Source organism: Lonchura striata, chromosome 1, assembly GCF_050655825.1.
Source record: "Lonchura striata isolate lonStrDom1 chromosome 1, ASM5065582v1, whole genome shotgun sequence".
Lineage (NCBI taxonomy): Eukaryota > Metazoa > Chordata > Aves > Passeriformes > Estrildidae > Lonchura > Lonchura striata.
In genome coordinates this window covers 65815601-65840036 of record NC_140703.1, presented here as the reverse complement: position 1 = coordinate 65840036, position 24436 = coordinate 65815601, and the positions used below count along the sequence as shown (strand labels likewise).

General features: G+C 41.2%; 1 protein-coding gene across 2 annotated transcripts in view; it reads right to left on the bottom strand.

The window, feature by feature from the left end:
- LHFPL6 (LHFPL tetraspan subfamily member 6) overlaps positions 1-24436 on the bottom strand; it is a 136653-nt gene that overhangs the window by 109649 nt on the left and 2568 nt on the right. For both annotated transcript variants that reach the window (XM_021526616.4, XM_021526615.4), the window contains exon 2: positions 23189-23748. In XM_021526616.4, coding sequence (XP_021382291.1) covers positions 23189-23573 — 385 coding nt within the window. In that variant the 5' untranslated portion in view covers positions 23574-23748. The remainder of the gene's footprint in view (positions 1-23188; positions 23749-24436) is intronic.

The following is a 24436-nucleotide window of genomic DNA, read 5'->3' as shown; positions in this document are numbered from 1 at the left end:
AGAGAAGATGGTTATATTTAGAGGACCATGTCTTAAGTTTAAAATACAAGACAACAAATGCAAGGCAGATTAAATAGTGAAGCTACTAACATGGCATAATGGATCATTTTGGTATAGTATGTTTGGAGGATGCTAACAGCATCATAAAGCACCAAGGCATAATAACAAAAACACTTCAGCTGATGCGGCTCTGAAAAATGCCTTTTTTATGAGAGTATACTTTGAAGAGAAAAAACCTCAAATTTTCACAACCTGGCTTCAGGCATTAAGTAACAATCAGCTCTCAGACAAAAGCTCAGTGATGTATTATGGCATTTGGTGTTGCTGGGGAAGACAAACTGTATTATGATTACATGCAAAATTAATCCTGAAAAACTGCATTAGAAAGATTCATGACTTGAAATTTCAGATCTATTTCCTTCCCTCCAGAAAGTACTGCTTAAATGTTGGGTACAGGAATACCACTGAAAAGAATTCCTGAATACAAGGTTCATACAAGTGGTAAGAAACAATAAAACTGCTTCACCTGTGCTCATTAAATATACAGTGCATAAACTCTGGCTTTGGAAATCTCATCAGCAGGAAGCTTCTTTCTTCATTTTTTTTTTTTGCCAACCCCCTAAGGATTACTGAAATCTCTGCATTAGCTACCGAATAATGACAATGTTCTGCAGCCTCGAGCTGTGACTAAGGATTTGGTCACAGAGGCTACGGGATAGGGAACCTAAAAGTTGCCATTGTAAAAATATATTGCAATAGAAGTTATTTCCTTTCTAAGCAATTAAGCACCTAACCTTGTTTATCACATGTACTTCTCACTCGCAGTGTGCACCCAGGCAAATCTGGCAATGAGAGACAACCCTGCTGTTTCTGTGATGATCATGTAAAAAAAAAAAAACAAAAAAAAAAAAAAACAAAAAAAAACCAAAAACAAAAAAACCCCACAGGTTCAGCAAGGCTCTGTTAAAACTTCTTGCTCTCTAACTCCAACTGCTACTTCTCAAGAGTTCTGCCTGAAAACATTCACTTTCCACATTCACCATCACCTGCATTTACATATAGTGTTACACACTAGCCCTTTAGGACTCCACAGATGCTCTGACTGAGGGTCACGCCTTAAGGTTCCAAGTGCACAGACACTGTTTTGGTGATGCATGCAGTTCCTGGCATCCTCCTCCTCAGATCTGGGACTGCTCATTCCCACTCTTACTGTATCCTTTCAATTGTGCCAGTGCAAACATTTATGCAGCCATGCTGGGAATCAAATGGGGGAATTGATCCAGCTAAAAATAACTTTTTTTTCCAAGTTAATTTTCAGGCAGAGCAATTCCTGATGAGGCAGGGTGGTGGAAAGCTGGTGGGCAGCAGGATCAGGATGTGAGGCTGAGAGATCAGGATGTTCGTCTGCATCTGGTTATGCTGGCTCAAGCTGATCAGAACATAAGGTACAAGTTGTCAAGAATTTCCTGTCTGACTATTGAGCTTGCTATTTATTGGTCTTTCAAGCAATAAATGGCTTGTAAAAGAAAAGAACATGAGAACTATATGCCCATAATGTTTTTTCCAAAGTGTAGCACAGTGAAGCACAGGCATGGCCCAAAGTGCTTACCTCTTGAAGAAAACAGAAAATACTAAAACCTGCATTACAATCTGAAGCACACAGGTGCAAGACCAGCAGGTGACATTGCTGATCAGTGCAAAGAAAGGGATGGAAATTATGTCAAAGAAAAGATGTCTTTAACCACTTAGGGAAAGATTGAGGAGAAACAGCAGGCGACCCAAAGTTCCAGGCTGACCAACATGGTGTCCTTGGGGTATCCAGGCTTCAAGTACTTAACAGCAGCTCACTTCATCTTATAGAATCACAGAATTGGTAAGCTTGGAAGGGACCATAGTGGGTCATCTTGTGTAAGCTCCGTGCTCAATCAGGATCATCCTTGAGCAAATTTTATTGAATTGTGTCCAGGCAGTTCTTGAATATCTCCAGTGAGGAAGACTCCACAACCTCTCTGGACAATCTGTTCCAGTACTCAGACATCAGCAAAGATGTTTCCTAAAGAAATTCCTCTTTATATTCAGGTTGAATGCCCTGATCATTGGTTTTTGCCCATTGCCTCTTGTCCCAGTGCTCAGCACCACTGAGAAGAGCCTGGTTCCATCCTCATCTTTCCTTCAGATTCTTAAATATAGATGAGGTCCCCTCTCAGCTGTCTCTTGAAGCAGAACAGGCCCAGCTCCCTCAGTGTTTCCTCATAGGAGAGATGCTCCAGTCCCTTAATCACTTTTGGCTCCCTCCACTGGACCTGCTCCAGGAGCTCCCTGTCTCTCTTGTGCTGAGGAGCCCAGAACTGGACACAGCACCCCAGATGTGGCCTCAGCAGGGCTGAGTAGAGCAGCAAGATCACCTCATTTGACCTGCTGGCCATGCTCTTCCTAATGTAACCCAAGATCCAATTGACCTTCTTGGCCACAAGGAGATGCAGCTCATGGACAGCTTACTGTCTTTCTCCACTGAGCTGCTTTCCAGAAGGTCAGCCCCCAGCCTGTCCTGGTGCATGGGATTATTGCTCCCCAGGTGCAGGACCCTGCTTTTGCCTTTGCTGAACTCGACAGTTCATCTCTGCCCATCACTCCAATCTGTGGAGGTCCTTCTGAAGGACTTTGTGTCAGTGAACTTTCTGAAAAGGCATCTACGCATTCACCCAAGTTATTGACAAGTAAGTGAAACAATACTGAGCCCAGAACTGAACTTGGGGGGACACCTCCAGCTAGATCTTGAGCCCCAGATTACAAGCCTCAGGGATCTACAATTTAGAATCCACCTCAGTGTCCAACTATCTAGTCCTGAGTTTGCCTTTGAGGATATTGTGAGAGACAGTGTCAAAAACCTTGCTAAAATCAAGGTAGACAATGTCCACTGCTCTCCCCTCATGCATCCAGAAAATTGCACAAGGTCCATGAGTAGTGGCCAGTGTGTATTTATAGCTATGAATCTGGGCTGAAATACTCTTATTACTGGGATGAGTGAGGCAGCATTGGTTTACTAATAAAAACACCAGAAAAAATGTGACCAAGAAGAAAGAAGCCTTAAAAAAAGCCTTTCAAAAAAAGTTATAATTTCTTACTAATTGTTTTTTAAAAGCAAGTTTTGAAAGCAATTTTTGCTGTCTCTATCTCTGGGAGCTGCTTTTTTTATGCCAGTGGGTAGCTGAGTGTCATGATGAGGATTATGGCAGATCCAAGTCACATTAGAAACCACAGAGAAACAAGGATGGTTCGTCATTGGTTTAAGGTTAAGTTCAAGGAATTTTTCCAATGTTTGGATGAAAATAAACAGATTTTATCCTACTGTTACATTAATTACAATGTTTGCTTATTTAAATTACAAAATAAACACAGTTTTGGAAATGGTTAGTGGCTCAAAGTCACTACACTAATTTAAATGACATTGCTCACAGAAAGAAAGGTGTAATAATGAAAAGGAAAGGCAAACGATTACCTTTGTGGACACACAATACATATATTTTTAGTGATAAAACTGTCAATAAACTTTTAATTTAACATTTTATTTTCCTTAGCAACCTTAGCAACTGTAGATCCAAGTCAAAACCATGAAGAGTTAAGATACACTCAAGGCTAAAGACAAATAGCCCATACGGGTCAAAATAATTTCTTTGTAAAGGGAACTGGGGTTGTGCCTCTGCACCCAGAAAGCAGGCAGGTGCATATCTGGATTTTGGTTACATGAGGAGTGAACCTGGAGAAATCCCATGGGAATCAATGATATTGTCCTAGCAATAAACAGGTGTATAAGAGTGTAATTTTAGCCAACAGGCATACACAGACTCCAGTCTCTCCACCACTCTTTACAGCATCATAAAGGATATATTAAATAAGTAGCATGATAAGGAATATCTTTATTCTGTATGAAACCCTGACTTAGAGGGGGAGTTGGAGGCACTGTTGAATTTTAAGCAAGAACTTCAGTAGGAGGTTCACTCTGGCAACAGTTGAAAAGGCTGAGGAACACATTCAAACAAAAATGTATCAAATTCCAGAAATCTGACAAGACCGGGTTATGAAGCTGAACAGGCCTGTTCAAAGCAGCTGGCAACTCTCTAATTTGTTTCACCTGTCCTTTTCATACTGCCAGGGAGAGTCTGCCCCACATGTGAGAACCAAGTCACATCACTGCAGGCCTGATATCATGCCAATTCTCCTGAATAGCTAAAAAAAAAAAGTCCATTCTGTTTAATTGCCAGGTGTCAAGCAGGCTCATTACAGTGTACAAAAAGCTCTCTGTGCAACAGATCAACCTGAAGAGGCTTATCTTTGTGGCTGCTGTCTATACAGTCATAATTAAATAAAAGCAGATGGAGGAGAAACTAAATAATTATGACTGCAAGATAAATAAAACTGGGTAAGTAACTTCAGAAGTATAATTTAAGCATCTTACATAAATAAAAAGTATCAGCATCTTCTGTGATATGTTTTCACACAGAGGTAGTTCAGAAAATTAAAATAATCAAGAAAACAATGAAGTATTAAACTAAAAATATTAAATACGTGTGACACACGCATAATAGGAAACAGGTACAAAGTCATTCTGACTCACTCTTCCCACAGGCAAATGCAAATTTTCCGTGTCCTTTGCTAATGCATGTGCCAATTAATCTTGCAATCACATTATCACAAAACTGTGTTGTTTGGCACTTTTTCGTATTTCACAGAACATAAAAGAGCTTCCCCTGTTCTTTTCAGACACAGCTCCATAGAGATCCAATCACTGGGACATGCCAGGGGGTCACTTTAGCTGTGCTAGATGTTGCCTGGCAGACCCAGCTACACAGGATTTCCTGTGGTTTTTGCAGTGAGATGTATCAATGCCTTAGTCCTTCTTCAGACATCAGATGTAGACCCCAGGTCACTGTGGTGCTCAGTGTATCAAGGTCCCACTCCTACAAATGGTAAATTTTCCATCAACTTCCAAGCACTGATTTCCCACCAGGTGCTCCAGGCACAGACACCAAGGCACAACAATCCATCACACTGCCATGCTCTTCACACAATGAACTCGTGCATGGTGCAGGGGCTGCCAGCCTGGCTGTGGGCACCTGCCTTCATGCCCACCCCCAAAATGATGAAAGGGAGAAAAATTGTTTCTTTTTGCACTGACAGTGAGATATAGGGGCATACATCAGTAAGACTGGTCACTCCTGGTTGAGGTGCCCAGCTAAGCATCCCTTCTGGAATCAGAAGATAAAAAAGAAAGAACTTCTAAGATTCCTGCAGCCTGAAGGTTAAAATACAGGAAGACAGTGTGTATATGGAGAGTTTTTATGCAATGTTTTTCAGCTGTGTACCCCTAACATGGCTATATGTGAAGACCAGTTAAGAACATGAGGGTTTGAAGTAAGTGCAGTGCCAACTTAAAAAGCATGTTCAGACCACCACTGGTCTTAAATGTTTCTTTCTTTGTAAATATGATGTTGTGTAGCCTGCTGCAAAGTATTGTTTGTTCAGTGCCAGGTAATCTTCAGAGCTATTAACTGCTCTTGTAAAAGATCCAGTTAGAAAGTGGGACAAAATACCTGAACAAGCTTTTGAAAGAATGCATAATCCACATTGCCTTAACCCTCTAAATACATATCTGCATAATATAATAAAAGCAAAGGTATTATATATTTTACAGATACATAAAATTACCACTTAACAGCTCTATGGTTCAAGGAGATCTTTGATCCAAAATCTCCTTTCTGATCTGTGTGGCAGATCTATTCCTTGCTTGCACGTTTGCTTGCTTTTCTGGACAGAAGTTTACAGGACTACTGTTTTTAGTACACAGGGAAAATAAAATGTCCTTAAGAAAACCCACACATAAAAAAGCAGTTCTAACCTACAAATATATCAATGGAAAATGCTTTATTTTCTAAAATGGTCTCTCAGTGGGAGTGACCCAAGACCGAAGAAGGTGTCACAAACCTTTGTTTCATCACCCACAAAAGGTAATTAAGCACAGCAAGCTCAGCCATGCTTTTCAGCAATCTAGGGAGTCAACCAGACAGTAAAGGTTGAAAACCAGTCATCTAAACAAGCATATATAATCTTTGTACATAAAAGAAGCTACGACCTCTTTTGAACCATGGGATAATATTCATTATTGCAAGAAAAGCTTCACAAAGGAAAGAAAATTAGCTGTGTCTTTCAGTCAGGACATGCCTTCTGCACAGCTGGACTACACAAAGTCATCTAATTCTGGCAGCAAAGGGCTCAACAGGGTAAATTGCCTTGAGAAACAGTCTGTGTTAGCTTGTGACCAACACTGCACAGTCACCATCAGCTTGGGCTGCACACTGTATAAATTCCTATCTGCCTCAAAAATGGCAGGCAGATAATTATTTAGTCATGAACTACTGTAAAGAAGCAGCACATGACAGCTGGGTCATTGGCTACACTTGAACCTAAGACTTGGAAGGCCTCCATTCAACACTTCTGTAAATATAACCTTTAATAAGTTTCTAGCCTCCTAACTGTAAAAGGGAAAATATTCCTTTCATCTGTGTTGAGGCACTGTGAAGATAAAGATTTTCCAGGAGGATAATTCTATAGCTTACAATATAGAATTCTGTCAGTCAGCTTTGCCAGAGATGACATCAAACTGTGTACTCAAATAGGGAGGGAAAAAAAATAATTATGCAGTCTTATTCTCCCTCAAATCTTTCCTATTTTTCCATCCTATTTTGCCCATCTTATCCACCTCACAGACTGATTACCTTCATTAGAGATGCACCTGTCTTCTCAGTTTTACTTGTGAGCACTTGAAGATAGGCTGCAATAAAAAATCTGATTGCAACTTGTGAATTCACATTCAAAACTGCTGAAACCATGGTCCTGTGGCAACTGTTACTTCCCATTCTCATTTATCCACAAGATCTCTGAAAACCACACTAACAGTCCCTTTTGTTTACAGCAATCACAGTCTATTTTCAAAGTAGACTTACATTCCCAGTCTGGAATCAGCACCTCTCACCATGTTTGAATGACAGAAGACTCTCCATTGTCCTTGTGTCCTTGTGTCTTCAGAGGTTAAGAAAAATCTCTGATATTTTAAAGTGAATCTAAGTAGTCTGCATTTAAATGGGAACAACCACTACCACGAGGACTAAGGAATGCTTGCTGGGTATGGCATAAAGTATTTCAAAGAGTGTCCTAGGAGGAGAGGGGAAAATGTGAAGAGGAATCAAAGAGATTTCATGCGAGAGACATTAATTGTTTCCAGATGTTAGATCAAATCCAGGTCATTGTGCCAATGGTTCAGTAGACAGATCACCATGTACTGAATTCAGAGGTAAGTAAAAGTAGTGGAGGCTGTTATACTCTTGCTAAAGTCTAAATTAAGACAATTTTCACAACAAGCAAGTAAAAAAATATAAAAAGTTAGGGGGTAAGAAGCTAATTAAGTCCAACACCTTTTCACCCCAAACTTCAGCCCTCCTGGGTATTCTCTAGCTTTGGCTTTAGTGTTTGCAGCAGCAGCTGATTCTGTGTAGATTCTCTTTATTATTTACTTTTGCCCTGTTCACTGGGTGTTTTTTCTAGAAAAAAATTATGGCAAAAGATTTGTAGGTTCAAAACTAATTAAACAATTAGCTGAGGCTTCATCTTCACCGAAAAATGATGGCCAACTCCACAACAGACAGACGAGCTACACCATCCTTCTGTTGGGAAACAGAGACACCCATCTACAGACACAGAGTCTGTCATATCTTCCTACAGGTACTTGGTGCTATTAAAGAAAACTGCTAATGCCCCATTTAGGGTTCTGTTTGACAGAACAAATAAAAAGCATGATTTCTGAAAAGGCATCCTATTTGATCTGATGCTTTTCAAACTGGATTCCAACAGCTTTCACTAAGGCTGAATTAACATCTTCTGAAATTTGTAAAGATTATTGCTGACCTATTTAAAACAAAGGCAAACAAAACTAATAGGAAAAAAATTCATTCTGCTCTCTTATTTTTACTACAAAGACAGACAGTCACACAGCCTAAAATCATAATCAGGTGTAAATTTTGACCATTCTCATGAAAGCCACTAAGATGAAAGCATTTGCTTGCTGAGCTTCATTGGCTGAAAAACACTTGACTGGGTACATTTAAAAATGCTGCTTATCTGAACTGTTTCAAGAGATTAGTTTGCATATTTAATATGTTAATTTTTCACAAGTAAGAAGATTTGCAATGACTTATTACAGGACATATAACTTGGCAGAGCCCTGAGTCATTTAAGCTGGTACCTTAGTCACTAAATGCCAGCTACACTATTAGACACCACCTCAGAGTCTGCCCATGGCAGTAAGCCAGTTTTGCAGATCCTCTTCCAAAAACCAGTGTAGAGTCTGTCTTTCAGCAGGATATTTCCCAGAGGTTTATATTTTCACTGTCACTAGCATGTCAGTAAGAGTGCATATCTTTTGAGCTCTGATTAATTTTGCCTCGACACTACTGAAATGCCAAGTATAACTTTAACTCGGGTTCTGAAATGTTAATCAGTTTTGAAATATCCATAGATTGCATACAGATCAAGACCTGTAAGTATAGAGACATCTGTCAGGATCCACATGGCATTGGTACTCTTGTTTCTCTCTAGGCCCACAGGGTCAAGTGATCATCAGCACTGATAATGAAATATATAATCTTGAAGCAGAAGGATGTGGCCTTCTATTAAAGTTCTCTAAGATAAAAAATATGAAGACCTAACTCTTCTAAGATATACATTAATTTCCATTCTCAAATAATATTTTGATTATTTACTCTTTCCGAGCTGCCACTGGCCACACTGGTAAAAAAATTATATCTAAATATTGATGCCCAAAAAAAAAAAAAAAAAAAAAAAAAGAATCACAGAATCACAAAATAACAACCATTACCTGAGTTGGAAGGAACCCACCAAGACCACTGAGTCTTCTCTTAAGTGAACGGCCTATATGGGGATCAAAAATCCTCTGTCTTTGATCTCTGCATAATTAGGTCATAATCATAATGTAATTTCTGTGGTTTAAACCTCTACCATTATATTAGGTATAAAATGTATAGAAATCTCCTGACTTCAGGATATAAAATGCTCATTAATTTTGTGGAAGAGGAAGAAACTTCCACCAGAGCAATTTTATTGCTGAACAGTCTGCTACACTGTGTTAGGTCTGCTACTTATACTGGAGCATTTCATGCTGGAAACACCAAGATTCAAGCCTTCATGCTAAGACAGAGAATAATTATTTTTATACTCAACTCAATGAGCTTTCAGTCTGTAGCCAGAGGTTCATGCACTGAAAACTGTGCTCTGGAAAGACCATTCCCAGCAGAAAGGGTGAGGCCATCTTTTCCAGCCAGATCCAGGTCTCAATGGCGCTGTGACAATTTGCAGTGGCTTGGTACCCAGCTCACCATTCGGAAGTGGCAGCTGAAGCACACAGATCTTGCAGCAGCCACTGCTCTTCAGAAACACAGTGGATGCTTGCAGTCACTGCCACAAAGACCCCCTTGCTTTCTTGGCAGAGCTAAGCTTCCTCCTTCTCAGGGAACTCAAGATGCAAACTACAGGGAACTGAGATGTAAACTACAGTCAGCCTATCCATCAAAAAATGTTGTGCCAATGTATGCATGGGATTGACCAGTCCCATCACATGGGGAACCTCCAAGAAGGGAGTGCCTTGAGGAAAATTCCCAGCAGATATTCTCCCACCAGAAACCTCAGAACACAAAGGTCTCTCCTGCAAAGAAGGTGGGGAACTGTCCATAATCTCCAACTTTCCTAAGGTGTTTAAGGAAAACCTGACTTGTTTCAGGATGCCCAAGACTGTGTACATTTGGAAACTCTTTGCCTACAAGGGCACTGTGGAGACCATAGGGTGGAGGAAAGCAAGACATCCCATTAGTTAAACTGAAAGGACAAGAACCAACACCTTCTAAAGGGCATAAGGAAAAATTTCCTCAATTGGAAGTCTCATTCTGAAAATAATTTATGGTTTCCCAAGCTTGGCTGCCTTTGCCTTGGCAGTGAGGCACAGATCTGTTGGTCTCTGAGACACCTCAGAGTGCACAGCTCACTTTTAAGAACTTTTAAGCTTCACTTTGAATTAATTTTTAATTAGATACTTTTTAAAATTTTACTGAGAAACTGTAACACATTATTTTTGGAAGTTCAGTTTGGCAGAATGAAAAAGAGCTAGCATTACACTCTGCAAATAAAGACCTTTTAGAGTGCACCTGGAAACCACTTATACTTTGGCAAAACTACTTATAGATCTACAAATTTGCTCAGTATCCGTCTGGAGAAATGTTGCTCTGCACTGGGGACAAGAGAGGCCAGGGCCATGCTGGGGTGTTCATCTAGCCTCACCCCACCTACCAAAGACTGGTATCCAACACTAAAAGGAAAACAGCTGTATTTGCTGTCTATATTCCTGTGCTCATATACACACACACACCTTCCTACCAAACTAATGTCCTCACCTGTTTTTCATAAGGAAACTCACACAGACTTGCTAGGCAGTCTGGGTTGCAGGCTTGTCTAACAACCTTGGGCCATCAATCCAGCAACAGTCCACTAGGTCTGCTTTTAAAATGAAGCTGTCATTAGCTTGAAGGAAATAAAATTTGCCTCTTACAGCAAGCTCTTTAATTGCACTTTTGACAGTCTTCAATGATACAGAAGGGGAAGGAGCTCATTTTTGCTGTCATATATGAAAAACACTTGCAAGCTGACCTGGCTTCTCATATATTACTTTTGTACAGAGATTTGCAACAGAGTCTGAATTGTCTTCCCCAACCTGCTCTGCCAAATTATTATGGTACAAGCACTTCAGGAAAAAAAAAGAGCACAATTGCTTGAAATTACACTGGAGTCAAATGTTGATAAAAAGGTGTCACAGAGGGAATGAAAACTAACTGCTGTGAAATTTAATGAAACCCACTGTGTGCCAAGGGCACAGGCAGCCAAATTGAATTTAAAAAAGTGCCAAGCAGAGAAGCTTGTAATCAGACTAGCCACTATGTTAGATGAGATAAGCAGAATGACTTTTTTCTATCACTAGATCAAAACAGACTGCAATTCTTATGCATGAGATGAAAAGTTACAGTATTTATCTTCCCAGCTTCCTGTGTTCTTAGCACCGGATCTCTGGCTTAGTGGCATGAAATGGAATCTGCCATCTCCAGTGTATGGCTTGTCCCAACCCTCGCACGGTTCTTTCCTGACAGTTTTTATTGCAAATTGTTATAGAAAAGAGGAACAAGATAATCAGAGCTGTTAAAGGCTCAGCATAAACTATCTTCAGTTGTAGTGTCCCTTTCCACAGCCTGGGCAATGAATTGAAGTCAACAGAGGGGAATAGGAAATATAAGATAATGCCAGCATAGGAGAAGGACTCTGTTCAACAGTGCTCACACAGAGAAGAGTTGCCAAAACATCACTCCACTGCAACCTGTTAAGTAATCATTTTACTCCTTAATTATTATAACAGCATTATTTTGAAATTGTGCTAAGAAAAGCCTGATCTCCCAAACAGAACTGCTTGCATTGTGGGAGTAATCCCTCAAACTCTGGTTAAGGACATGGGACAAAAAAGTTGTGCAGTTCATCTTTGTTGAAACAGCTTCAGTACACTCATTACTTCAGTTGTTCAGGGGGTTATCAGAAGTCTTAGCTCTGGATAACAGTCTGCACCTTTACCTCACTGATGAATTTTAACATTGCAACCTGCTTGAATTTGCCTGGCCCAAAAGGCCAGATTCTCCTTTTAATTGTCTGCTAGTGAAGCTGGAATACTAGTTTCTAGCAAAAGAGATTTCCAGTACTGAAAAAAGCTCTCCAAAGCCAGCCACTGTGTTTCTTATAAAAGGATTTCTCATAAAAATGCCCTGACTTTTATCACAACCTCTTGATTTCACAGAAAGTGCCTGTAATAGTTTCAGGGCTTGTCTTGGCTGTAAAGAGTTTTATGCCAGTATTTAGTGCCATTCATCATGTTTTCACTGCTGTGCCAGAAAAATAACTTGAAAACTAACAGAATTCCTTGAAATCCAAAGCACACTATAGTACAGAAGCCTTAAGTTTCCAATTTTTTTTTTTTTTGTGCATAGTCCATGCCACATCTGAAATACTCCCTGCTAGTCAGCACTACCAAAGAATCCATCTGCCTGCAGGTATGGCAAATGGAATTTTACAAGGAGGTGAAACACCTCTCCTCTCACAGCCCTCTCCATTCAAACTTCCCCTGCTTCCCTACCCTACCCTGTCTCTGACTGCTCCCTCCTCTGCTCATACCTTTCTGAGGATGCAGTTGAAGTAAAAGAGCTTTTAAGGGAATAAAAGTCATCTGAGCTTTACCCCCTGAAAGTAATACATTTATCATTTGTTACTAAGCCAACATTTAGAGGTCTCCTTTTACTTACTCCTCTACAAAGTGCACAAGAAATGTTTTATCATACTAAAAATCAAATTAACCCAAATCTACCTCAATTTCGCCATTTGACTTTTTTTCAGTGAGGACTTCTTTGGAGCAGCAGCTACCTCTGCCTCTTCCCCTGCCACAATGGATTTCAAGACTTTCATACATTATAAAAACAGCCATAACAGAGGCAACATGGTACACCTGGGAACATTTGTACAAATTTGCCAGACAGATTGTACTAATCTCCAAATGGCATTCAAAGCTCATAGTCACGTAGCAGCACCTGGGCCAAGTCAGAGCAAATTTTGAAACAAATAATTTTCTCTCACAAAGGTTCCTCATTATGACTTCATCACTCTACCTCAGTTTCTATAAATTGCCCAACACAAAGCACTTTTTAGTACATCCTAGTAACCATTCCCAGTGAGTGGCATTCAGCTGTATTGTGCCTCACCTGAACGACTTGTGATGCTCTGAATATCAAGTTTGTTCTCAATTAAAAACAAAACAAAAAGTATTCATAAATAGGCCTTTATTTGGCTGCAGACTTGGACAAAAACCTGGAGTTGTGAAGTCTGGCAGTGCGCTCTTCAGAAGTTGTAAGGCCATTTCTTATACATTGCTATGTTAGCAGGTTTCATAGGGTGCTGCATTTCAGAAGCAGCTTCTGTTATTCCAGACTGACCAATTATGGCTTTATCTCAATACTTTCTCACTTTGCATTTATTATAAAACTGTTCTTCTCAAATTAACAATACAAATTTATATTTCAAAGGCATCTTTATTGAGAAACAATGCAAGACAACTGAACTGTCAACTTGCAAAAAAAAGGGTCAAATCTTTACATTACTATAGAAACTACACTATATTTATCAGAATTCTATATTTTCTGCTTAATTCTCTCTGAAGCTCTTTGGATTCTGCTATAAGTTAAAATAACAATGATTTCTAATAAGTTATTATTTAGGTTTTTATTCATTATAATTTTTCTTCATATTCCTACAAGCTACTGCCAAGCTTACATAAAAGTCCATTCTCCTAGTAAAGGATTTTTCCTGCAAATTCAAAGTGGCCAGTCCTCATGAAAGACTGGGGCTTATCAGGCTCATGCAAGAAAATGTGGACTCAGCTCATGGTACAGCAACCCTCTCCAGAAAGTATTGTGCTAAGTTGTTAGTCCTGATGCAATTAATATTCCACACATGGGGAATTAGGTAGACTCTGGTATCCCAAGAAGGTCTCTGCACTGCCACACAGCAGCAACCTCCTCCAAATCCCTCTAGTCACAACAAGTAGCAACAGCACTGAGCTCCAGATCCCCTTTTCCCCTGGGTTCCATTGCAGAATATTGCTGTTGATTTCAACAGGTCAGGCTCTAAGGAAAAGCCAGTCTGGAGGGGAAAAAAAGTCTGCCTCTGTTCCCAGATGTACCTGCGACATCAGGGGACTGACAGTGGAACAAACAAAAAAGGAGATCTAATCAAGCCTAGTGAACCAGCCTTATCACCAGCATTGTCTGAGTGCAGTGACCATACCCAATTTTTCATGCCTGAGAAGATACAGGACAACTTCTAGAAGGGATCTGTCAAATGCAATATTGCCTCTCTGACCTGTGATGCCTTTTGGTGGCAAAAAGAGGGAGAGGATCCTTTCCTGGTTCTCTGTGACTTACAGCCCTCTTCACATGATCTGAATGTCACTTAGGACCCTGCACTTGTGCAGCATATAAAGCTTAACATCACTGAAGTCAACAAGGGTGCTCCACAGAGCCAAAGGAAATCCTTGAGCAGGAAGTCAGCCAGCATGATGGTCACCACAAGCTAAGCAGCTGTGGTTGGAGTTTTGGTTGTACAAATACATCCAGTGTTTATTAATTACACCACACTCTTTCCTAATTGCTTACTGCACAGAATCAATACATTGGCTGCTCTTGAATTCTACTCCTCACTTCCTTGAAATGACAGAGTTTGAAAACTGCCTTATTTTACTTTGTGAAGCCAAAGTTAAAGTCCTTAGAAGGCAAAAATATGTATTGGAGAAATTAAAGAATGCGAGCATGGAAAAGAAAATACAGCTTATGTACTGTAAAAAAAATTCCACGTGGAATGCATAGTAAGCTCAGTTTCCTAAGAGAAATGAGAAAAAAATACAAATTACATAGACAGTTAACACCAGACTGGACAAAATCCTGGAAAATAGACCATTGGGAACAATTCTGTCCTGTCTGTAGGGCATATGACTTCACTTGCACTGGAAAATATTGAAACATTTTGATGCCCAAAAGCAGTTCTAGCAATATTCAAATACCCATTGAAATATCTCAGGAAGCAAAACAAGCCAGATCTTTCAATGCAGAAACAAAATTGCTAACTCCAGCCCAGGTTGTTCTCTAATCAACACCAATGTAAAGGATCTGAAATGAGGTACCTCTGAATTTACTCTGACTCTACACCAGCAAAACAGATTATTTGGTCCCCTGCCTCACATTTTCTGAAATTCCATTAGGTAATGCAAGCAAAACCTTTTGAAATGAAAAGTGTTACAGAAGTGCTGAGCATCATTGTTTCTTTCTAATATAAAAAGGGATAAAAAAGCAGGAAGACTGAACTTCATTCTATAGATAAATAAAACAGCACTCTAGGACTTCTTTAGAACAAAAATTCTTTTCTTAATGCAAAATTCTGCTTAAACACAACACAACTGCAGTAATATTCAAAACATCACTTTCATATTCAACATTAATAGGACAACGTGAGAAGTAAAGAGATTCTTCACAGTATTTTAGCAGCATTTTTTTAATACATCAGCATTTCCATTTTAAATGTGCTTCCAAAGCACCTAAAATCTTGCTTGCAGAATTTGCTCCAGGCTGAAACTCTGCATGGGGCTTTTTCTTCCTCTGTATTTAGTCAAAATTTATATTAGTATTAAATATAACTTTTTAAAAACCAAAAATGAATATGTATTCAAAACAATTCAGTATAAACAAGTTAATTCACTGGGGTAGCTCTTAAAGAAGAAAGTCATTGTGAGAACCACACCTGTTGTAGACTAATGTCAAATCCAATAATTCCAGAATAAAAATAGTGATGTAATTTGTACTAATTGTCACTGACTTAAAAGGACACAAAAAAATTTACAGCTTGTAAGGGCCCTTATGCTTTTTAAAGGAAGATTTTGAAACACCAGAAGAGTTATCTGAAGTGGTTGAGAACAGAATTAAAAAACGAATACAGCTAAGTATGAAGGCTACTCTCCACATCTGTCTTCTTCAAGTTACATCTCCTCTGTTTTAGCAGCATTACAACCCCTTGCTTGCTCTGTACTGCTTGTGACCTTGCTGGCAGGGATGGCCTACTTAGAGCTACTGATTCTGCACCTTAGGACCAGTAATGTTTATTACTGATCCTTCCTTACTACCCTGTTTTGTTAACACTGTCAGTGTTAGCTTAAATTGCAAACTTTGCTAACCAGGTTTCCTTCAGTGGGACTTTCAGTGAGAAAATCTCACAAAAACCTGTTAGATCTGTTGGGGCAGCAGCCTTTAGCAAGGCAGCAGCTGGAACTTCTGTGACCAAGGTGAAGGCAACCATACAAAACATTATCATCTCTTCAAAATATACAGAATCTCAGTCTGCACCTTTCTTTACCTTTTTCAGGTAAGTACCTGTTAGTTGGATTCCCTATCAGTCAGACCTGATGGCCTATGCATTCAGGAAACATTCAAGTAATGCAAGTCCCGATCTAATTAAGAGAGTAGGAATCTAGTAATGTCCTTTATAAACTGACAGAAGACATATATTGCATTGGTTCATATGTTACATTCAGGCTTCAATCCTGAATTTGTCTTATATTTTAATTCCTATCTGAACACAGCAGAGAGAGAGCTGGCTTATCTTCCATAAAACATATGCTACAGAATCTTTAAGATAATTTCACTGTCTAAATTCCCTTGTCCTGAACATCTTAACAACCAGTTGTACTTCCCTGCCTTACTTATTCTGGACTCCAAATCTAAATCCAAGAAATTGACTCTATGCTGTGCCACAGTATGTGAAGGTACCTTGTAGTGCTGAGAAGCAAAGATTGAACATAGGCACAAGCAATCAGAGGATTCAGTTTAGCAAGTCAAAGACTACCTGAAAAGGGATGAAGCTGTAAAACTACACACTGCATTTAATCCTTCAGTGGATTGCTAGAGAAAACTGGAGAAAGAGCCAGTGTGAAAGACACCAGCTACAAAGCAGCTTCTATACAGGTTGTTCTGGTATAGAAACCACAACAAAGCACAGCTTAAATAGATTAAAAGCAACCTAAGTGTTGCATCTTAAAAGAAAAAAAAAAGACAAAATATTCCTTGAGAAAGCATATTTTCACAATGATATATTCTTGGTGCTACATTTTTAACATATGCATTAATGATCTGGAAGAAAAGAACTGAGAGTAATTCACCACTGAAACAACTTATGGAGATCAGGGTTTTCTCGAACTCAGACCAGAATTTTTTTCTCAGAGATATAGTCCAGCTCAAACTGAAATTATATGGAGGCAGTCCCATGACCCATGCTACTGCAGACCTCAGTCACAGTGTTCTTCTCTGCTGACTTTATTATTGCTGAATCAATGAGCCTATGACATGACACACAATCACTCACTAGCAACTTTTAACAGTGTTGCTTTCATTGTTTTCTCTTCTGTTACCTTGGTGAGGCTTCTTGTCCTTTCATTTGCCTCTCCTGCAGTGTCTGTATGTGCACACATATGCTGGATTTGTACCCACCCTGCAGCTATTTTTTGTCTAGGATGAGGACTGCCCTGTCATGTGCTTACAGAAGTACAGCAAAGTCATTGAAGTTTTGCATCCAATGAGGGGAAGGTGTGACAAGAGTCCTGAAAGCTAACTTGCAGGTGCAGAAGGGGCCTTGGTGTTTGACAGAACCAATGACCCTGACTTGCCTCTCCCCAGAAGTTAGCCTTTCAAAAAGTATTTTTAGGCTGAAGAGAATGAAAGAACTAAAAGGCCATTTTTTCTTTTTTTTTTTTTTTAATGTCTGTTTTATTTCAGGCACAAATTACAGGAAGAGATGGCAAAAATATGTACATATGGGGGAAAGGATGAAATTGCTTGGGAAATCCACAAAAGAGTCTGAGGTCACTGTTTTATTCATAGAATTCCCTTGACCATCTCAGATCCTCCCTGCTCCACAAGACTTTTCTCAGTTGTATTTTCTCCCTATAGGCAGCAAATTATGCTGATCTTAGTCTTCCAGGCAGAAAGCAGAGAGCCTCACTTGAGCTGTCAGATGAAATAATGGTTATAATGGTTACTGGCCCAGTACCTTTTCCTGCAGCTGAACAAAAACCCTTCCCAGAAGTTTCTAGTTCCTGTAGTCAGCTGGAATTAGTCTCCCCCGAACCCCTTTCTTAGCCAGCCTCAGAACCAAGACTGTACTTGAACCCCGGAGCTGTCTTTAACTGCAGCCATGCTTCTTGAAATACAACTTTGTTTCAGTGACTCCATCTCTCCCAAGAGCCTCTTCTGTTTTAACTGCTTCCCCAAGCAAATCCTTTGAGGGAGAGCTTCTCTACGTGACCCCACAAGGCCATGACCTAGTATTCTTTCCTCCTCTGTCCCTTACACTTCAGTATCATTGCACCTGCAAAGTCAGATTTGGCCATTAATGTGCCATTAACTTGCAGATTTTGTTTGGACCTGTCTCCTTAGAATCTTTAGACCAAAATCGCAAAGGCTTTCTCTGAGCTTTCATCACAGACAACACAGAACCAAAATATCACCCCACATTCTACATTTTCCTTATCCTGAGGGATCAGTCCATATTTTTCTGCCCTCTGCACCCAGCAAACACTTGCCCTGAGCACCTTATGGGTGATGGAAACTATGATGGTGTCTATTGGCACACATCACTCAGAGAAGGATTCTCCAGCAATTTCATGTACTCCTGAGAACATTTTTCATAAGGACACATTTTATTTTCTGAGACAAAATCAGAAGTTGTTAGGAACTGCGTCCCCTTTTCTTCAAATAAAAAAAAAAAATGCGCCTTTCACCACCCCCTGCTCCAAGAGCTCTCCAGATTTTCTAACCAACAATTTCAAGGACCATAGTTTCAGGAGTTTCAGCACTTCATGACACACAAGAGAAACAAGACAAGAAATAAGGAGAGGAAGAGTAGATGCTGCTTAAAACTTTGTTCATTTAATGAAGGTAGTAGCAAAACTTGTGCTTCTTTAGAGTGCAATCAATGAATACTAAAGATGACAGTAAACATGCCAGTTGCTGACAGCACATGGCTACCCCATAATTATGGAAAGGGTTCACTTCTCACATGACACTTAGAATCAGGGTCATAGTGTCAGATTCAGAAAGGTGTCTCAGCCAGCAGATTGTTCCATACTTTTTTCCCTCATATCCGTACCCTGAGTTTGGTTTAGCTGTTCTACCCAGCAAAAGGGAGTCCTGAGCTAGTGAAGATTTCATTCCCATTTGTAGACCACTTTAATGAAAAGCTTCATCTTGCCAGCGTAATGCTCTTTAAATTGACCATCCTTGCAGTACTTGTGCCTTTTGATCCACTGCCTCTCATAAAACTGGCTAACCTTTAAGTTCATTATGTTCTTAAAAATATTGCTATGTTCTTAAAATCATTGCTCTGCATTTAGAGAGTAAAACTATTCACCAAATTAGTATGTCATATCTGAGCTACCTACCTTTAAATTTCTAGTTTCTCCATTTAAGTGGAATTGACTTGCCATAGCACAATGAAAAGAAGATCAATAATTACAGACTCCAATTTGCAATAGATTTGTTAAACTTCACTCCCTGCTGTCATATCCTCAATAGTTATGGTCAAAGCTACATCCTCTCAATCTGTTCTAGCTATATTACATATGCCTCAGTCTTCCAAACAGACAAAGGAAATCAGCTGGAAACAGTGCACTTAACGTTATCAGTGAAGACTGTATCCATCTACATGACTGTGCCCTCAAGAGGTTACAGACAGCATAACTTCCACCTCAGTTGTCATTTCTTTGAAGCAGTCCAAGAGAGATGTCCAGGAAGCATGGTCTGAGAAACCACAGCAGCAGTTTGCCTGATGTGGACTGCAGACCACTGACATCCACTGCAGAAAAGATTGGCCTTGGGGAGTCAGACACTTCTTGTCACCCTCAAATTACCTTAGAATAAGCTAAAAGCATTGTTTTTCATGCAAGCAGTTGCTGTAATGGCTACAGAGCTGCCACGTGATCATGTATGGGAAAGAAAGACGCTCCCACAATTACAAATGGGAGGAAAAGTCTATGATGCAATCTGCCTAGTAGGAACAGAAACGCGACATGTTTTATCCCAGAGTCACCTTAAAATACATATATACTCTGTAACCAGGATCATCTGAAATAGCAAATATAGACTAAGTACATAGGAACAAGCAATATCCAAAGAGCCCTTCTGACTCTGCCTAGATCTGCAATTTCTTGCAGGTTCTGCCATTCAATTTTTATCAGAAGAGCAGATTTATGGTAAAAGCACTCATGAATAATTCACTCCCTTGAGCTGCCACATGCAACTTGGGGAAATCCCAGCTATAAAACCTTGGCACCATTTAGCTAGCACAAGCCACACTACTTTTTTACAGGTGTTATTCCACTGACCTACTTGGGAGCTATTCCTCCTTCAGAGTGCTAGAAGAAAAGGATCAGGCTGTTTGCTTACCAGCTCTGGTAAGCAAACCTCTCTGCCACGTCTTCATAGCAGTAAAAATGCTTCTAGTTTTGGACTAAGTTTTGGCTTTGGCTCACCACAGCTTCAGTGGCTTGTGCATCTCCTCTGCTCATGGGCCTCCAATAATAATCCATTATTTGTTGGCTTACTTCCTCTTCTTCATGTTTTTAAATCATGTTGAGAAACTTACTTAGATCCTCAACAGAAGGAGCACAAGTAAAGCCATAAACTAGCTACACTGAACTTGTCTTTATGTTGGTTTCTACCTTCAAGAGAAATATGGTTTATTCCAACACTCATCATGTGCCACTGAAGCAAAAGCCCCAGCAGGGTATGGGGGCAGATGCCTCAGACAAAAAAAAAGTGAAACCATTTAGCTAACACAGAGGATGAATTAATAGCATCACTCAGTGGCTGATTATTTTCCTAGGATTTTCCATATATAAAACTAGGTGGGAGTGCTTCTTCACAATTAAAAAAAAAAAAACAACAAACAAAAACCCAAACATTTATAAGGGTTTTATTTTATTAGATCTCTAAGTGGAGACCGACTAAAATGACAGTGACTATGCTGCCACCAAGCCATATTCAAAGCCCACATCATGATATACAGCTACACCTACAACTGCATTACAGGGAACAAAGAGCTGGCATTCCCTGTTTGTAAAGAAGGTGTACAGCTCACAGCTATCTTGACATAAAACAAGATAATAATTATAGACCTAAGTTAGACATCTGAGTAAATGAAGTAATATCATTTAAACAATTAACCTACACTGATTTACGGCAGCCAGGGATGTGATGAGGGATCTAAGAAACTCCTCTTTACCCTAATATGTCCCTTCAGTTTATCCAAATTACTGGCTTTCACCACCTGGCCTCTCCCTTGTGCCCCACAGTTAGGTTTTAAGCAGGTTAAGAAATGACAGTCCTCACTTTGGTCTTTTCTTACACACTTCCAGCAGTGCTGAATGAAATGCGAGACAACCATAAAAGCCAGCAGAGGGGAAAATTAGACATGCTGCGTAACTAATTTCTGAACTGTAAGCGAAGTTGTTGGCAATTTTAATTTCATATCACAGGTTCATGTTTCTTTGAACTGCCACCTACTGAGAACAAGCATTAGCTGCTCATGCCCTTCCAGACAGGATGGAATGCCACCAGGTCAGCTTGGACAAGCTTCAGGGGTTGCCATGGTGTGCTCTGAAGGAACCTCTCACCTCCTTCTCCAGGAGCCACCATCCTGCCTCAGAGAATGGTGCATGCTATCCTGCCTCAGAAAAGGGTGCATGACTTCAGCCCACACAAGTCATGGGAGCAGGGTTCCTCCTGCATCCCCTAGGCACATGCCCACAGCTGGAGCTGCCGTATTTGCTGGGGTGGCTGTAAGCAAACAGCTGTAAGCTCCCCTGCCAGCCCTGCTCCACAGGCACACAGGGGAGCATGGTCACAAGAAAGGGGCCAAATGCAAATTAAAACCAGATGAGCCGAGACAGCAGTTGGAAAGAGGGGGTGGTTAAAGCCTGTGACAGCTCTAAGTGAAAATAGTCAGACAAAGCAGGCTTGCAGATTGTCACTGAACTGAGAACCTCCTCCACCCCCAACTGCCTGGCTGGAGCTGTATAATGGAGCAGGTTTCAAGAAACCGCAGCTCCCAGCAGAGTTAACTCTCCAGAGCAGCTGCTGCACTTTCAAATTGTCAGACAGATTAAACACAGAAATGCCTGTGGGTCACAAAGCTGAGGGAAGGGTGAAGTGATAGGGTCAGCTTGCTCTAAAGTGCAGAAACTACTCAAAAAGTTGGAGACAGGACTTCCTATGGCCAGGAGGGAGTTACAGTGGTATCATCTTGCTGAAGGCTTGGCACAGGGACCTTTCCCAGACGCAGCTGTCCTCACCAAGCTGGACAGTTAGTGGAGTTTTTGTCTTGTGCTTCCTTATAAGCTGCAGCCACGGCATGTAACCAGACTGCCCGTGCAGGGCAAGCGCCTGTTTGGAGGGGAGAGAAATGAAGGTTCCACTAAAGTGTCTTCTGGGGCATGAGTCAGGGAGCCTGGCTGGGACCAGGTGCTGCAGGGCACCCAAAAAGCTAGCACCAGCACTGCCTCAGCAGCCAAAGCTCAGAGGAACATGTTACCTTATGGGGACAAGTGCATGTGTGCAGTGGAGCTAAAGTGAGTGCCACTGATCTGCGTGTCACTGATGACAAGAGGGTGATGATTTACTGGGAAAAGTGCCCTGTAAAAAGCATGCTTGTGGATCCTATTTATTGTCTCATACCCTTCAAATACTCTTACAGTTACAAAGATGCCACACAATTACAAGTTAGAAAAAAGAGCGGAGGTAATTCTCCCACACAGTCTAGCCCATGGAGCCAACAAACCTGTGGCACCATCAGCAGGCGGCATGGGTCAGCCAGCCCAGCAGGGCTCCTCCCAGGAGATGGTGGGCCACCTCCACCAGGGATAAACAATCCACACTTCAAATCTGGGCCAAAAGCTTGTTGCCAGATCCATGCAGCTACAGAGAGCAGAGTTGGAGGGAGTTCTGCCAGTAATAGGGGTAAGAAGGAGAAAGAGAGGTTGTTCCCACACAACACAGCCTCTCCTCTGCCAAACCACAATGCTTCATGTGGATCTGTAGCCCACATGTTTCTCCAGGTACCTCCAACTCAGCTATGCTGTGATGGAAACTACAACCCACAAAACTGCTGAGAAGATGCTGGTCCACAGAAGTCACCTTGCCATGCAAGCTCTCAAAGGTCACATAACGACCAGACAGGGACTTGAGTACAAGAAATCACAGGCCACTGTGTCTTTGGGCCACATTCAGGCAGCCACACAAGCAGCTCAGTCGTTGAGGGAGGGAAGTGGTCTCCCTTGCTAGGAGAAAGTTTGAATCACTCCCTCCTCTTCCCAAAGCACCAGAAGAGTCTCCACATGAGCAAACAGACAGCCTGGACATCCCCATCCCCTCACTGCAAGAGCACTTACCCCCCAGGAACTGGATTCCTCCTGCCACCCTGCCCACAGTCCTGGAGATGAGCTCGGACACACAGCAGCCCATGAGCGCTGTCAGGGCCACCAAGAGAAGCAGCCCGCAGCCCAGGCCCGTCACCACCGTGCAGATCCTCCACTCGGCGCTCGGGATGGCCTGGAAGGAGGCGTAGCGGCCACACTGCTCCACCATCACGGTCATCTGGCGGCTCTCATCCCGCACCGGGTAGGAACACCTCCGGAAAGTGCCGAAGGAAACAGACTTCTCCAGCTGAGACCCCAAGAGCCAGTAGGGCATGAAGAAGCCAACACAGGAGGCAGCAGCGCAGAGGAAGGAGAGGAACGCCCAGACGACGCCGGCACAGGTGAGGCTGGAGGCCATCTTTGTATCTGCTCCAAGACCCCTCACGATGGGAAGACACAAAAGTGACTGTGTATTTTAGAGAAGCTTTATGGATAGTCTGGAATCTCTCAGCCTTGACAAATCCTCACACTGAGAGAAACTTGGATCCTAAGAGCCAGGGGAATATTTCCTCCCATCATGAAGTCAAAGGTCCCTAATTAAATAACAAAACACAAAAAAAGGAGAAAAACACAAGTTCAGTAACACTGACATTAGAAAAAAAATTTGTCTGCCAGAGTGTTTTTCCTTTCTAGAAGACTTCTAAAGAAGACATGTCACTTTTCTGTCCCCAAGTAGACCCTACAATCACTCTTAGTGACACTAGCTTCTGTGGTCAGTGTGATGGTGGTGACCAGCAGCCCAGCTGGAACAGGCTGCTGTGCACATCCAGGAATGCTCTGCACTCACCTTCATGGGTCCCCTGTGTACTCGCCTCACTTTTCTCCACTGTACGTCCCAACCTTTTCAGTACTGATAGACAAAACAGATAAGATCTTGCTTATCCTTAGTTAGCTAGACCTTCCTCCTGCAATGCCTGGAGAATGTACTTCACTTTATAGATGATCCTGCAGCTTCAGTGCAGAACAACCCACAGCAGCTAAGGCATTTCAAGATCAGACTCTTGTGACACAGGTAAAACTTATTAACACACCCTCAAAAGAAGTGATGTGAGATGACATTTTTTCCAGCACTCCAAATTGTTTGGAATCCCTGTGCAAAAGGAGCCTTTTATCACATGATGTCCCAAAGTGCCACCCCAGGTGGGCTTCTGGTAAGTGAAAGCGTTGCCACATCTTTTGGATTTGCCCCTATACAACCTCAAGGAGCACACAATTAAAACA